The sequence below is a fragment of the Lepidochelys kempii genome, chromosome 6 (genome assembly GCF_965140265.1).
Source record: "Lepidochelys kempii isolate rLepKem1 chromosome 6, rLepKem1.hap2, whole genome shotgun sequence".
Taxonomy (NCBI): domain Eukaryota; kingdom Metazoa; phylum Chordata; order Testudines; family Cheloniidae; genus Lepidochelys; species Lepidochelys kempii.
The window spans coordinates 124,229,013-124,245,982 of NC_133261.1; the positions used below are offsets into that span (position 1 = coordinate 124,229,013).

Below are 16,970 nucleotides of genomic sequence, written 5' to 3' on the forward strand. Positions count from 1 at the left end.
ATCTTGACAAATTTCAGAGTAACAGCCATGTTAGTCTGTATTCGCAAAAAGAAAAGGAGTACTTGTGGCACCTTAGAGACTAACCAATTTATTTGAGCATGAGCTTTCGTGAGCTACAGCTCACTTCATCGGATGCATACTGTGGAAACTGCAGAAGACATTATATACACAGAGACCATGAAACAATACCTCCTCCCACCCCACTCTCCTGCTGGTAATAGCTCATCTAAAGTGATCATCAAGTTGGGCCATTTCCAGCACAAATCCAGGTTTTCTCACCCTCTCCCCCCCACCCCCCCCACAAACTCACTCTCCTGCTGGTAATAGCCCATCCAAAGTGACCACTCTCTTTAAAATGAAAAGGAGTCCTTGTGGCACCTTAGAGACTAACCCATTTATTTGAGCATGAGCTTTCGTGAGCTACAGCTCACTTCATCGGATCTGATGAAGTGAGCTGTAGCTCACAAAAGCTCATGCTCAAATAAATGGGTTAGTCTCTAAGGTGCCACAAGTACTCCTTTTCTTTTTGCGAATACAGACTAACACGGCTGTTACTCTGAAACCTCTCTTTAAAATGTGTATGATAATCAAGGTGGGCCATTTCCAGCACATTACCAGCTATTACCAGCAGGAGAGTGAGTTTGTGTGTGTATGGGGGTGGGAGGGTGAGAAAACCTGGATTTGTGCTGGAAATGGCCCACCTTGGTTATCATGCACATTGTAGGGAGAGTGGTCGCTTTGGATAAGCTATTACCAGCAGGAGAGTGAGTTTTTGTGTGTGTGTTTTTTTGAAAAAAAAAAAGGGGGGGGTGGGGGGGTGAGAAAACCTATATTTGTGCTGGAAATGGCCCACCTTGATTATCATACACATTTTAAAGAGAGTGGTCACTTTGGATGGGCTATTGCCAGCAGGAGAGTGAGTTTGTGTGTGTGTGGGGGGGGGGGGGGGGCCCGAGGGCGAGAAAACCTGGATTTGTGCTGGAAATGGCCCAACTTGATGATCACTTTAGATAAGCTATTACCAGCAGGAGAGTGGGGTGGGAGGAGGTATTGTTTCATGGTCTCTGTGTATATAATGTCTTCTGCAGTTTCCACAGCATGCATCCGATGAAGTGAGCTGTAGCTCACGAAAGCTCATGCTCAAATAAATTGGTAAGTCTCTAAGGTGCCACAAGTCCTCCTTTTCATCTTGACAAAGTTAATTCTGATCACATCAATTATCTACACTCTGCCAACCACCTGTCTGGAAGGTGAAATTCCTGCTCTGGACTGTCATATTTTCATATATTTGCCCTTGGCAAATATTCACCATTTTCATAGCAAGACAGCTTTTCATTTGATAAAACTGCTGTGGCTGCGTATGTAACGGCAAATCTGGAGCATATTAATTTTATTTAAGGGGGGGGGGCGTATTTTAGTTAGAAGTGTGAAAATGTTGGTTACTGCTGTATTTCATACCCCCTTCTCTGCAAATAAATACTATGCTCCTACATTCAGAGAAATAAAAGTTAAAGAACTTTCTACTGTCATTTTAAAATTGCCATGAAATTGAAGCATGTTTTTAAACCAAAACAGCAGTTTTTAAAACCTATTCTTAACAGAAAATCAGAGAGTCTAATTCATATTTTAGACATTATTGCATTTGGTAATTCTTATATATAAGATTCTCAGGACAGGATACTCATTTGGCCAGATGTTCTGGAGCCACCCATGCATTTATAAAAGACATTTTAAACAACACTTTTTGTATTAAGCACTTACTCTGAGAAAAATAAAGACGCTGAGATAAGGAAACTCTCTCATAAAAAGTCCTAAGCATTTAAACCTTTCCCCCCACATCTATGAAACAATTCTAAAACAAGGAAGAACTGTCCATTTGGAATCGCAAATTATAAAATGGACAAATGGATCCGACTATCTAACAAAGGTGCAGACACAACACTGAGCTGGTGCTAGTACTTCTCTATGCAAGTAATGTTGTTACATCATGCTGGACAGAAATCAGGCAGTTATAGGTTAGAAACAAAAAATGTAATTTAAAGTCCTTCTGAACAGATGTCTTTTGATCTGCTGCTAATCAAAAGGAAATGATAAATATTTTGTATGCCAATGTAGTTTAATTCCAAGAATCCTCATTTATATGTAAACTAATAACTTCTCAATGAAGATCCTTAAAAAGTTTAGTGAGGAGGTTACAATCTGTGTAGCTTACTTGCACTTCAAAGGCCAGCAATGGGAACACACATATGGATCCATCATGTGCAGAAACATCTCTGCAGGTAAACCAGAGCCAATCTCTAAATCATCCCACCTATAAATCCACTCTGTCTATACAAAGAAAAACAACTCTCCAAGAAATAACCAAATATATGAGACTTAATATTCACCTTATCAAATGAATCTGTAGCAATGATACAAAAAGCAAGCCCATTTGTAAAAAATCCTGCTTACTGTAGAACAGGGATGGCCAACCTGAGCCTGAGAAGGAGCCAGAATTTACCAGTGTACATTGCCAAAGAGCCACAGTAATCATAGAATCATAGAATATCAGGGTTGGAAGGGACCTCAGGAGGTCATCTAGTCCAACCCTCTGCTCAAAGCAGGACCAATCCCCAATTAAATCATCCCAGCCAGGGCTTTGTCAAGCCTGACCTTAAAAACTTCTAAGGAAGGAGATTCTACCACCTCCCTAGGTAACGCATTCCAGTGTTTCACCACCCTCTTAGTGAAAAAGTTTTTCCTAATATCCAACCTAAACTTCCCCCACTGCAACTTGAGACCATTACTCCTTGTCCTGTCCTCTTCTACCACTGAGAATAGTCTAGAACCATCCTCTTTGGAACCCCCTCTCAGGTAGTTGAAAGCAGCTATCAAATCCCCCCTCATTCTTCTCTTCTGCAGACTAACCAATCCCAGTTCCCTCAGCCTCTCCTCAGAAGTCATGTGTTCCAGACCCCTAATCATTTTTGTTGCCCTTCGCTGGACTCTCTCCAATTTATCCACATCCTTCTTGTAGTGTGGGGCCCAAAACTGGACACAGTACTCCAGATGAGGCCTCACCAATGTCGAATATAGGGGAACAATCACGTCCCTCGATCTGCTGGCTATGCCCCTACTTATACATCCCAAAATGCCATTGGCCTTCTTGGCAACAAGGGCACACTGCTGACTCATATCCAGCTTCTCATCCACTGTCACCCCTAGGTCCTTTTTTGCAGAACTGCTGCCTAGCCATTCGGTCCCTAGTCTGTAGCAGTGCATTGGATTCTTCTGTCCTAAGTGTAGGACCCTGCACTTATCCTTGTTGAACCTCATCAGATTTCTTTTGGCCCAATCCTCCAATTTGTCTAGGTCCCTCTGTATCCTATCCCTGCCCTCCAGCGTATCTACCACTCCTCCCAGTTTAGTATCATCCGCAAATTTGCTGAGAGTGCAATCCACACCATCCTCCAGATCATTTATGAAGATACTGAACAAAACCGGCCCCAGGACTGACCCTTGGGGCACTACACTTGATACCGGCTGCCAGTTAGACATGGAGCCATTGATCACTACCCATTGAGCCCGACAATCTAGCCAACTTTCTACCCACCTTATAGTGCATTCATCCAGCCCATACTACTTTAACTTGCTGACAAGAATACTGTGGGAGACCGTGTCAAAAGCTTTGATAAAGTCAAGATACAATACATCCACTGCTTTCCCTTCATCCACAGAACCAGTAATCTCATCATAGAAGGCGATTAGATTAGTCAGGCATGACCTTCCCTTGGTGAATCCATGCTGACTGTTCCTGATCACTTTCCTCTCCTCTAAGTGCTTCAGGATTGATTTCTTGAGGACCTGCTCCATGATTTTTCCAGGGACTGAGGTGAGGCTGACTGGCCTGTAATTCCCAGGATCCTCCTTCTTCTCTTTTTTAAAGATGAGCACTACATTAGCCTTTTTCCAGTCATCCAGGACTTCTCCCGATCGCCATGAGTTTTCAAAGACAATGGCCAATGACTCTGCAATCACAGCCGCCAACTACTTTAGCACTCTCGGATGCAATGCATCCAGCCTCATGGACTTGTGCACATCCAGCTTTTCTAAATAGTCCCTAACCACTTCTTTCTCCACAGAGGGCTGGCCACCTACTCCCCATGCTGTGTTGCCCAGCGCAGCAGTCTGGGAGCTGACCTTGTTCGTGAAGACAGAGGCAAAAAAAGCATTGAGTACATTAGCTTTTTCCACATCCTCTGTCACTAGGTTGCCTCCCTCATTCAGTAAGGGGCCCACACTTTCCTTGGCTTTCTTCTTGTTGCCAACATACCTGAAGAAACCTTTCTTGTTACTCTTAACATCTCTTGCTAGCTGCAGATCCAGGTGCGATTTGGCCTTCCTGATTTCATACGTCAGCAGCCCCCCATCAGCTCCCCCACCCCACTCCCAGCACCTCCCACATACCAGCAGCCCTGCCGATCAGCAGCTCCTCCCCGCCCCGCACCTCTCGATCAGCTGTGTTGTGGCGAGCAGGAGCGAAGGCCCTGCAGGCTTAGGGGAGGCGGTGGGGTCAGGCCTGTGGCAGAGCCAGGGGTTGAGCCGTGAGCGCCCCCCGGCACATTGGAAAGTTGGTGCCTGTAGCACCAGCCCCGGAGTCGGTGCCTAGACAAGCAGCTGCATATTAACCTCTGAAGAGCCGCACGTGGCTCCAGAGCCCAGGTCGGCCACCCCGGCTCTAGAACATCTAACTATGCAGCAAACCAACAAATACATGCTGAACCTGACATTTTAACACATTAATATAAAAGCAAGCAAGGATTTTCCCTACCCCCGTTCCAGATTGCTTTTAGAATTTAGTAAATTTTTTAAAGCAAAAACACACAGAAATAATTAAAGTACTAATCAGTCTAACCAAAACTATTCACTTCAACTTTTCAGAGAATGTAAGATTTTTAATAGAATGCACAAAACAGATACAGTAAAAATTAGGTACACAAAGTTGGATGTGTCACGGTTTGTGTTGCTTAAAAAAACATCAAACTAAAAATATTACAGAATGCTCCATTAACTAACTGTACCTCCTTCCTATTTCCAATGGACTTGTATTTATCTCCCTATGGAATTCCTGTTAAAAGGTACCATGGTTGCACAGTAGCAACAGCTCAGTCAAATTCCTGCCTGACTTTAGAAAGTGTTACACACAGCACTGTTTACCTTGTGGTTATTTGATTCTGTGGCAGGTTAATATGGTTTTTTTATTGACATCAAAGCATTACTTATACACTGGTCAGAATACACAGTTGGCTTCCAGCTGTTGTACAGATTGCCTCTAATAGTAAAGGCGTGTTAGGGAATCCTTAACTGCTCTGCGTTTCAGAATCTGTTCCACCTTAATTCAAACCATAACAATGTGAGGGTCACCTCAGCCATGCTGAAGATAATTAGCTTTATTTTGCTTTAATATGAAGAAATTCAGTCTCAGTAATCTGCATATAAAGGTTAAACTTGGTCCTGATTCGATGGTAGCCTTTGACAGATTTCCCAACAAACTTTTAGCACATGTTGAAGGCTCAGAAGTTCTTAGATTGTGCCTTTTCTTATCAATGGCATGAGTATTGTAGTCATTATGACACTCTAGTCTATGATTTTGCACAGTGATGCAGAGATCAGTCAAACGCTATACAATGTAACACACTTATAGATCTTCTTAAAGGGACATCAGACACTACTGTCTAAGTTGTGTGCTTACTACAAATGCTCCCCACTGTATTTATTCCAGCTCTTAAACTTCTAACTCTGGATTGCTATTAGAACTTTTAAGGTGGTTACAACAAAAACAACAACAGAAGAATTGTCCTATTGGCCTTGAAAGCATAACATAACTCTTGGTTTTCTGCATAGCCATATCAAATGACCTGGCAACAGGGAATCTCAACTGTTTTAGACACTAGCATTAAGATCTATAGGCTTGAAGCTTTTATTTCTTGTGCCCGTTGGGCTTAGACATTTCTGAAATGAGAGGAAATATTTAGGTTTTTTTTTAAAAAAAGTGACACAAGATAAAGATAATCCTGAGATTAATAAATTTTCATTGATAAACATATACTTGTACTAAACTTATATTTTGATATTCCATTCTCTTTGTAAAAAGACTTATGTAGAATTACTTCTGTGTAACATAATACCACATATTAAGTGCAGTAAAGCCATTTAAAAAATCTCTCAACATTTAAAAAAGTAAATTTAGCACTTGCTAGAGACACTAAATTCACACAGGACTATGATAATTTAAAACAGCAGTATACTATCCCTATGGATGTGGCAGAAACTACCTTCACGAGAGAAAGCTATCCGGTTTCCATGCCAATTCAAATCTTTTGCCTTTGAGACTATCAAAAAGAACCCAAAAAACGTTAATCAGTATCAATTGTAATGATTTTGGCCACATGGGCACTTATCCATTAGGAGGTAAATTGACCATTAAGTCATTAGACATTAGAGTCAGAGGACAATTACTCTGAACCTACACTAGATTTGAACTACCAATTTAGAGGTGAACGGTTCTGGATTTCATTACCATTTCTCTGAAAGATTTAGTTCCCCCACGCAGTGTCTTTCTTTTGGAAGGTCATGCTACCAAGTATCAATTTGCAGATTGTTGCTTCGATTTTGTTTTAATACTTTATGAGCTCTTATTTAGAGAGCTATAGGATGTAGTTTGGGACACATACATCAAACATGCTAGGGCTACAAACACTGATGTACAGTAATGCTGAAGTACTCCTGAAAGTCAATCATAACTTTTCCAATCATAATCTGTCAGACAGCCTCACTGCCCACGATTTGTTATTAAAAGCTATAAGTAGTCACCCACTCATTGATCACTCATGTCTATTGTCAAAGAACACTACTTAAGATCACTCTTTGAAGATGGTGGGCCAAATTTTCTGATGATGTAAACAAGTGTAGATCCATTGACTTTAATGGAATTTCACTCAATGACAACGGAAGAGAATTTGACCCTACTACTTTAAACAGAACATCGGAAGTATTGCTCTACTCTAAAAAATAAAGCCTTCATTCTCAATAAATACATTGAGGATCATCATTCCTTTATAGTACATGTGACGTTATTGACATGAACTGTGACCGTATAGATCATAGGGTCTTATGGTTGCACCAGGTCTTGTACAGAGGCGGCCAAGTGGGGTGTCTATGGAAAGGTTGTAATTTGCTGGGTTTGATTATGCTGTATGTATGTATGTATCATTTTTGTATTTGAAGTTATGAATATTGGCTACGTACTTGTATCTCGATGTGTTTGATTCTAAGTAGCCTCAGTGAAGCATTTGGTCAGCTTCTTGAGAAAGGACTATTCTCAGTAAGTGCCCAATCAAGAAACACTTAACTGACAATGGACTGTGGGAGACGCCAGTCCACATCTGAGCTTTCCTGGGAACGTTCAAACTAACATGTGAACAATGGCGTCAGCCTGCAAAAAGCTTAATCATTCGTGGACATGCGACTTGCCCAGGTGCTACAAACGCCATCATGTTGCATGTTGTGCCACCCACAAGAGAGAATATAAAAGGCCCTGGAAGCCTCTCCATTTTGTCTTCAGCTGGCTCAAGAGATGGCCTCTCCACCCCCAAGAGATGCTTGAAAGAAACTGGAACAAAGGACAGTAACTACAGGGATGTGAGTGATTGCTGGACCCAGACTAGGAGGGAGTCCAGTCTGTGAAAGAAGCTTACTGGAACATCTCTGGGGGTGAGATTTCATCCGTAATCAGTTTCTTAATACATTAGGCTTATACTTGCATGTTTTGTTTTATTTTGCTTGGTAACTTACTTTGTTCGGTCTGTTATTACTTGGAACCACTTAAATCCTACTTTTTATACTTAATAAAATCACTTTTGGGTTATTAATTAACCCAGAGTAAGTAATTAATACCTGGGGGAGCAAACAGCTATGTATCTCTCTCTATCAGTGTTACAGAGGGCAGATAATTTATGAGTTTATCCTGTATAAGCTTTATACAGAGTAAAACAGATTTATTTGGGGTTTGGATCCCATTGGGAGTTGGGTGTCTGGGTGCCGGAGACAGGAGCACTTAAGCTGTTTTCAGTTAAGTCTGCAGCTTTGGGGTGCATGGTTCAACCATGGGTCTGTGTTGGAGCAGACACGTGTGTCTGGCTCAGCAAGGCAGGGTTCTGGAGGCCCAAACTGGCAGAGAAAACAGGCTCAGAGGTAGTCTCAGCACATCAGTTGATAGTCCCAAGGGGATCTCTGTGACTGAACTCGTCACAGAGGGGACAGAAGGCTCTGCGCAAGGTTGCCACTGTGAGGCAAATCCTCAGCCAAAGCAGGGTTGCTCACTCAGCTGCCTCTCCAATGGATCTGGACCTCAACATCGGGCCCCTGACCCGCGAGCCTCCCTAGCTGCACAATCCACACCAGCTGAGTCAGCCGTCTCTGAATTGTGCCTAGGAAATAGCTGTGCATGCTCGTGCTCCATACCCTTCACTTCCTCACCCCCGTGTCCTGCCCCGACACCAAGTAGCAGCACCTCTTACCACCCGTGGAGGGTGATAAAAACACACCTATTCAGTGATGATTCCTCATTTGGAGATGTTACGATATAGATATTCAGGCCTGTCTGTAAAGGCCTGTACTCTAAGAATTTAGGTGTATTCTTATCACTTGGCTAGTTATAGAGGTATAAAAGAAAGAATCAAAATGACCATCTGCCAGTGTAAGGTCCTTCTCTTACTGTGACAGTCTGAGGCCCTGTTCTTAGGCTAAGGCCTTTGGCTAAGCAGCAGAGGCAGCCATAAGCTGGGAAGCAACTGGTCATCTCCTCACATTCCAAACTAGTCACACTGAAATAAGGTGCTATTGGGCTGTTAGAATACAATCCTGTCCTGATAGTGCCTATCACCTCCAGAGAAAGGGAAGTGCCTAGAAAATGGAAAAGGAAACTTAGTTTGATAGCATCCTGTCTGGCAAGAACTCACTTATCAATAGCTGGGATGTGAAATCCTCATTTCTCTGTTTGTTCTATCACTGTAGTCCCCATTGTTTGTCTGTACAATCTCTGCCTGGTTCTGTGATAGTTTGTCTGCTGTATAATTAATTTTGCTGGGTGTAAACTAATTAAGATGGTGGGATATAATTGGTTAAATCATGTTACAATATGTTCGGATTGGTTAGTTAAATTTCAGGAAAATGATTGGTTAAGGTATAGCTAAGCAGAACTCAAGTTTTACTATATAGTCTGCAGTCAATCAGGAAGTGAGTGGGTGGGTGGGGGGAAATGGGAACAGGGAATGGGGGTGGGGAATCTGGAATCATGTTTAGCTAAAGGGGGAAATGGGAACAGGGACACAGGTAAGCCTCTGTGGTGTCAGAGCTGGAAAGGGGAACACTAAGGAAGGAAACTGGAATCATGCTTGCTGGAAGTTCACCCCAATAAACATAGAATTGTTTGCACCTTTGGACTTCGGGTATTGTTGCTCTCTGTTCGTGCGAGAAGGACCAGGGAAGTAAGTGGGTGAAGGAATAAGCCCCCTAACAGGAGACTGATCAGTTACCCAGCATTTAATCCATTTAATGAATTCCAGGTTAATTTTTTCTCTCTCTATTTTTTTGATCAAAATGTTGCGCGGTACCAAGTCAGATGCTCTACAGAAGACTAAGTATATTATGTCAACACTATTACATTTATCAACCAAACTTGTAATCTCATCAAAAAAAGATAACAGGTTCGTTTGACAGATTCCCCTGGGAGAACTTTGCATGGAGCAAGAATAGAAAATGACTGGAGCAGAGGGTATTTACATTTGGATAGTTAGGCCATTTCCTCTCCTCTTCTGTCAACCGAAAGAAAACCAAGTGCTGGACGCTTTTCAGTGTTACAGACTGAACAAAGGCATTTAATAACTCAAAGTAGGATGATTTAATTACTGTTAAGATGAACGTGTGTGGCCTTGACAAGAAAAGACTGTGCAAGTTTTTTCCTCAGCCTAGTGACCCTAACTATGTACAGAAATTGTGTCAAGCAATTAAAAATAGTAATTAATCACACTGTTAATAATGGAATACTACTTACATAAATATTTTTGGATGTTTTCCACATTTTCAAATACGTTGATTTCAATTACAACACAGAATACAAAGTGTACAGTGCTCACTGTACATATATTTTTTATTATAAATATTTGCATTGTAAAAAACAGAAGAAACAGTATTTTCAGTTCACCTCATACAAGTATGGTAGTGCAATCTCTATCATGAAAGTTGAACTTACAAATATAGAATTATGTACAAAAAATAACTACATTCAAAAATAAAACAATGTAAAAGTTTAGAGCCTATAAGTCCACTCATTCCTACTTCTTGTTCAGCCAATCACTCAGATAAACAAGTTTGTTTACATTTGCAGGAGATAATGCTGCCTGCTTCTTGTTTACGTCACTTGAAAGCGACAGCAGGCATCCACATTTGTAGCTGGCATTGCAAGATATTTACATGCCAGATGCACTAAAGATTCATATGTCCCTTCATGCTTCAACCACCATTCTAGAGGACAAGTCCATGCTGATGATGGGTTCTCTCAATAAAGATCCAAAGCAGAGCGGATCGATGCATGTTCATTTTCATCATCTGAGTCAGATGCCACCAGCAGAAGGTTGATTTTCTTTTTTGGTGGTTCGGGTTCTGTAGTTTCCGCATCGTAGTGTTGCTCTTTTAAGACTTCTGAAAGCATGCTCCACACCTCATCCCAATCAGATTTTGGAAGGCACTTCAGATGCTCAAATCTTGGGTTGAGTGCTGTAGCTATCTTTAGAAATCTCACATTGGTACCTTCTTTGCATTTTGTCAAATCTGCAGCGAAAGTGTTCTTAAAATGAACAACATGTGCTGGGTCATCATCCGAGACGGCTATAACATGAAATATATGGCAGAATGCGGGTAAAACACAGAGCAGGAGAAACAATTCTCCCCCAAGGAGTTCAGTCACAAATTTAATTAACACATATTTTTTTAAAAAGAGCATCATCAGCATGGAAGCATGTCCTCTGGAATGGTGGCAAAAGCATGAAAGGGTATAGGAATGTTTAGCAGATCTGGCATGTAAATACCTGGCAATGCCGGCTACTAAAGTGCCATGAGAACGTCTGTTCTCACTTTCAGGTGACATTGTAAATAAGAAGCGGGCAGCATTATCTCCCGTAAATGTAAACAAACTTGTTTCTCTTAGTAATTGGTTGAACGAGAAGTACGACTGAGTGGACTTGTAGGCTCTAAAGTTTTACATTGTTTTGTTTTTGAGTGCAGTTATCTACATTTGTAAGTTGCACTTTCATGATAAAGAGATTGCACTATGGTACTTGTATGAGGTGAACTGAAAAATACTATTTCTTTTGTTTTATCATTTTTACAGGGCAAATATTTGTAATAAAAATAATACAAAGTGAGCAGTGTAAACTCTGTATTCTGTGTTGTAACTGAAATCAATATATTTGAAAATGTAGAAACACATCCAAAATATTTAATACATTTCAATTGGAATTCTTTTGTTTAACAGTGCGATGAAATCTGCGCTTAAATCATGATTAAAAAAATTAATCGCAATATTCATGTGAGTTAACAGCCCTAATAATGACATTAAAAAATAACCTACGTTAAGAGAATGTTACTGTTGCAAAGTCAAGCACTCAAAAGTTAGACAATGCCAGAAATAAGGCTTCCTGTGCATCCTCAATTCAGTGTCTTTGTTTATATGCATTATGATGCAATCTTTAATTACAAGATCACATATTTTTTCCATAGGACCCCTGCCTCCTTGAAGGCATAGTTCTCATCCCTGGCTCCCATCCATGTTCCTATTCCTGCCCCACCGTCTTCTGACCCCATTTTGCTCCTGCCTCTCCCTTCCTTCTCCCATCTCCTGCTCCCAACTACTCCCTTTCTACTCCAACCCCTCTAACTCTAGTTGTATTCTGGGCCTTAGTGTTTCTTAATGCTCCCAAATACATTGCATGTGCCATTTTTACAGCTGCTATGATACCCGTATTGAAAACAAACAGTGGTGGAAGGGGGTAAGGATGTTACTGGCTCTGGTTAAAAAAGATAGCCTGTTCAATAGGAAGAGGAACTCTAAATATGGCCATGAGAATTCTATAGCACAAAGGTAACACTTAAGAAAGAGTACAAGTGGGATTGGTTGCAGAGGCTGTATACCAAGTATACTATTTTAATAAGCAGAGTCTTACCTGAAACATATCTGTATCTTTATCATGTGTATACTCCACTACAACTGTCTGGTTTCTGGATAACGTATAAGAGATACTGTGCTGACCTTTACAGCTGATGGCCTGTTGAATAAGAGAACAAAAAGATATTTCCATTTCACATAAGTTTACTGTTAAACATTATAATCAGACTCATTTCACTAAATAAACACCTGACAATAATCCAGAAAAAAGAACAGTGTACTACAACATTCTATTACAAAGCTGAGTAAATCGACACACAAACAAAACACCTTAGTTCTTACAATGGCTTTTCGGATTCAAGAACTGTATCTGTTTGCTCCCTATGTATTTTAAGACTACAAGCGTAACTAATATTTGAGAAATTTAGATCCCCAGTCTACCAGGTTTGTTTTTGAAATTTCATCATGGGCCTAAAATTACTACCCCTCAGAATCCTGGCATCCATATACCCCATCTTCCTTTGCACAAAAACAAAAAAGAAAAGAAGACACCACACTTAAACTAGATTTATTTTTTATTAAAAAATTAATTTTATTCAATTTTTAGCAAGAGTTATCTAAAGCTTAAATAGCATCAGTGATTCACTGTTTTTATACATATAAAGTTTAAAGTAGTAACTCATTTGAAACAAAATGATTTTTAAGCTTTCTGAATTTACCAGAATAGCATTACATTGAATATACAATGTAACCATTATAAAAAAATATGAAAAAACCAAGTCCGGCAGATAACGGGATAATACATTAACTGCATACAAGTTCATACTCATTTCTAAAGAATATCCAGTGCAAATAATACTTGACTTTTTCAGAACACTTTTCAGCCTCATATCAAAGGACAAAGTACTAAGAAATTATTTTTTCTCAAATTTTCAGAAGGGGGTACTAACGCAAGTGAAACACCAACTAACTTATGATCAGTGACACAAGACCATTAGAATCTAAAAATTACATCTTCCAAAACAAAACAACCAGCCAACATTAACTCATTCCAGATGAAATATAGTTTTTTAGTTTGTAAAGACTGAACAGTTTGGCTCAAGTTATTGAGATCAGCATAGTCTGCAGAATTAATAGTTATTCAGCACGCAGATGCATCTATATAAATAGAATTTCTGCAGCACAGAGTACATGTACCAATAGAATGGAAATTTAAGTCGGTTAAAAATGCCCAAGTTCAACACTGGTCACAACTCTAAAAGATGATGCCATAATTAATTAGATCAACCGATGTTTAAAGAGATCATCTATCACACTGGTGATTTATTCATATTTCTCTTGATTTACAAAATGACAAGTATCCAATATGGAAATGGATAGTTAAATTGAGCAGCTTGGTATACTTTTCTTTATTGCTTCAGATAGTGAAATAAAGTCCCTGAAAATTGTTTTGAGACTTTCTAACTGATCCCAAAGCAATAGAGTTGATTTCTTAAATGAGCCACAAAAAGCTTTTTGGAGTACCATTAAACGTCTGAGAAAGCCACAGAAAACACGGAAACAGCAAAGTCTAACATTCCAGACTTAATTTTTTTTTTTTTTTAAATCACACTATTGTAAGGAAGAAGAAATGCATCCCATTGTTCCAGGTGAACATGTTTAGCCATATTTCAGTTTCATGGAATACAACTTACAACATTAAAGAGGTTACAAGATTTCAGGCTATGATGTTTTGTTTTATGAATGGACAAAAACTGGACCATTTTTAATTATGAATTTATACATGCACAGTAATCACTGATAAGCTAATTTCTCCATAGATTTATGCAATCTATCCCACGTAATTATAACTGCTATAATGTATAAATAAATTACAGAAGTTCCATGCATTTATAACTTTACATTGATCATAACTGTCTCACCATTTGTTGTAGTCACCTGTTATCTATTTAGGTCCCATCTTGCCACTGAAGTCATTGGGGCTCTATACAAGTCAGCAGTCTGCCAGCATATCAAAAACTGCAGGATTGGGCCTTAGACTGTAAACTGTTTAGGGCAGAGACAATCTTTTACGTTTTGTACATACAACACTTAGCATAATAGGGTCCTGAGCCCTGACTATGGTCTGTGGGTGCTACTGCAGTATAAATAAAATAGTGAAAACAACGTATGTAACATAAATCATACAACTTTTAAACACAGAAAGCAGCAAAGTTTAATATACATAACCACATTTACAAACGTGAAGACAAATTTAGTATATAAATATATTACAAACATTAATAGGGGTTGGAAAGATTAATGACCAACTCTGGAAACACAAGTCCTATCGGTCTCAGAGCTAATGGGCACTTTATATAGTGCTGTCTCTAACTGAAAGAGCAAATCAAGTGAACTTTTAGCCTAGACCGCTAAACTAGTCTGATTTTTTTTTTTCCAGCATACCATTCTACTGCTGTCAACGTAAAGTATGTTTTTTACTTCTGTAACATACTATGGACCTTTACAGGTACTAATTATGTGGCATAGATTGCATAAATCTAATCAGAATTTTGGCTCCTTTAGCATGTCTAATCGTTATTAGACTGACCCTGACCAATACTTTCTCCGAAAAAAACTAGGCCAGGACATGCCTATAAGTTATTTTTATCTCCATTCCTCCAGCCATTAGATTAGAATCCAGCCCTCACTAGTCACAAAGCAGTCTAACGCAATCTGAAAAACAAATCCTTTTGATGTATGAGCTGTAATATTAGGCCCTTCATAAATGTCACCATATTCCAATGAATCCTATACCACACGCTCACTAATGCATTACGGCTTTAATTCCCGAACTCTCATTTGGTTCCTATTAGCATTTACTAGGTGACCTGAGCTGTAGACACCTTATTTTAGACCCATATACTAGCTACTTTAGAAGCTGGTTTACCTGAAATTACTTTTAGACTAACTCATAACCTCGGCTTTAGAAAAATTAATTAATATTGCCAAAGGCTGTCATTTTCTTCAGATTTGAGAAATGAAAATCACATCTGAAGTAATGTATCTAGCAATGGATGCACCTTTTCAATCTGTTATATCAGCAGGGTTTTTCTCCCCCTTCCATTGAAAAACTGAATTTAGCAGTGTATTTCCTGGTATTGTATAACTCCTTTTCAAAATGCTCAGAAATTGTTCCAAGTGTACAAGACATACTTTCCACAGTGAATACAGCCCAGGCAGTTGCTCCAGTTCACAGAAATTTTCATATGTATTTTTACTACTTGCCTTAGAAAGCAATTGGCCACTAAAGTAAAACTGTTTGTTTCCAGTAGCACCCAGTGCATCGGGCACTGTACAAGCACAGAAAGGTACAGAACCTACCTAACAACTTGCACTAAGGGCCTTTGCGGTTTGTGCTTTTAAGCTTTCCACCACAACCATGAAGGACAGTTTATTTCATTTAAAAAAAATAAACACAGTGGAGATTGTGACATCATTGTACTGCTCCAGGAGTTGGCGTTTTGAGAAAACGCACTAAATATCACAAAATCTGTGATAGATTTGCAAAAGTTGGCATCTGATTTAATTCACTACCCAAAAACTTCATTAATGTAGCGCCTCAATACTTCCTAGAACATCAACCACACCTATAGCTAAACCTCTGAAAACCAGGAAATAGCGAGACTTAAAGGTGCACATGAGCCCTGCAACCTTAATTCTGCCCCTTGGAGCTGGCAAGAGTTACTTTGGAGGGGAGAGGGGGGATGTAGGATAAGTTTGTTTCTGCCAGGGCTGCCCTATAATAAGCAGACATCAGGAGTAATGAAGTAATGTGCCATTTTATGTTCTGTGGTGTGTCCCACAACTGTATTCTCTCATTTGTCTGCATGCACTCCAACTGCCCTACATTGTGTTAAGGACAGCTATATTGACTGGTGCAGGGATTACTTGCAGCAGGTTGCCACAGTGCATGCTGAAACATGAAGAAAGGTGCATCTGCCCCCCTTCGCAGATGCCAGAGATCATGGACGGCTCATTTCTGTGGGGAGATGCATTGGTTGTGCAAGAAGAACACAAAAGCCTGTTTGCCATGGAGATCTGAAGCAGTTAGTGCACTACAGGTCAGAGTCAAGGGCACGTGATGTTCCAGAGGGAATCCTTAGGACATGGGGTGCTAACATCAGGCAACTTTGGTTTGGGAAGTGGTTGAGCAAAGTCTCGGTGTAGCCCTTAGGGTATGTCTCCACTGCAGTTGGAAGCAATCTTCCCAACCTGAGCAAACAGACGTGTGTTAGCAGGGCTCACACAGGTGAACTAAAAATAGCTGTGTAGACATTACAGGTTGGTCTCTGAAGTCACAACATCTACATATCTATTTTTAGCATGCTAGAGGGAGCCACGCCTGCAAAAATTTATCTATCCAGGCTGCGAGGCTTGCTCTCAGCTACAGTGTAAACATACCATGCAGTACGTGTGGCACCTTAGAGACTAACAAATTTATTTGAGCATGAGCTTTCGTGAGCTGCAGCTCACTTCATCGGCTGCATGCATCCAATGAAGTGAGCTGTAGCTCACGAAAGCTTATGCTCAAATTGGTTAGTCTCTAAGGTGCCACAAGTCCTCCTTTTCTTTTGCAAATACAGACTAACACGGCTGCTACTCTAATATCATGCGGTGTTCACAAAGCCTGCTCTAAATACAACCTTTGCTTTAGTGAGGACACAGTTTGACAGGCTTTTCCTACACTATACCGTGTGCTCCATCCTGCAGTGCTCCATATCGTCTG

General features: G+C 40.1%; 1 protein-coding gene across 3 annotated transcripts in view; it reads right to left on the reverse strand.

Moving 5' to 3' along the window:
* The window catches only part of PELI2 (pellino E3 ubiquitin protein ligase family member 2), a 230,938-nt gene that overhangs the window by 10,487 nt on the left and 203,481 nt on the right, over positions 1–16,970 (reverse strand). For all 3 annotated transcript variants that reach the window (XM_073350039.1, XM_073350041.1, XM_073350038.1), the window contains one exon: positions 12,261–12,362. In XM_073350039.1, the coding sequence (XP_073206140.1) occupies positions 12,261–12,362 (102 nt within the window). The remainder of the gene's footprint in view (positions 1–12,260; positions 12,363–16,970) is intronic.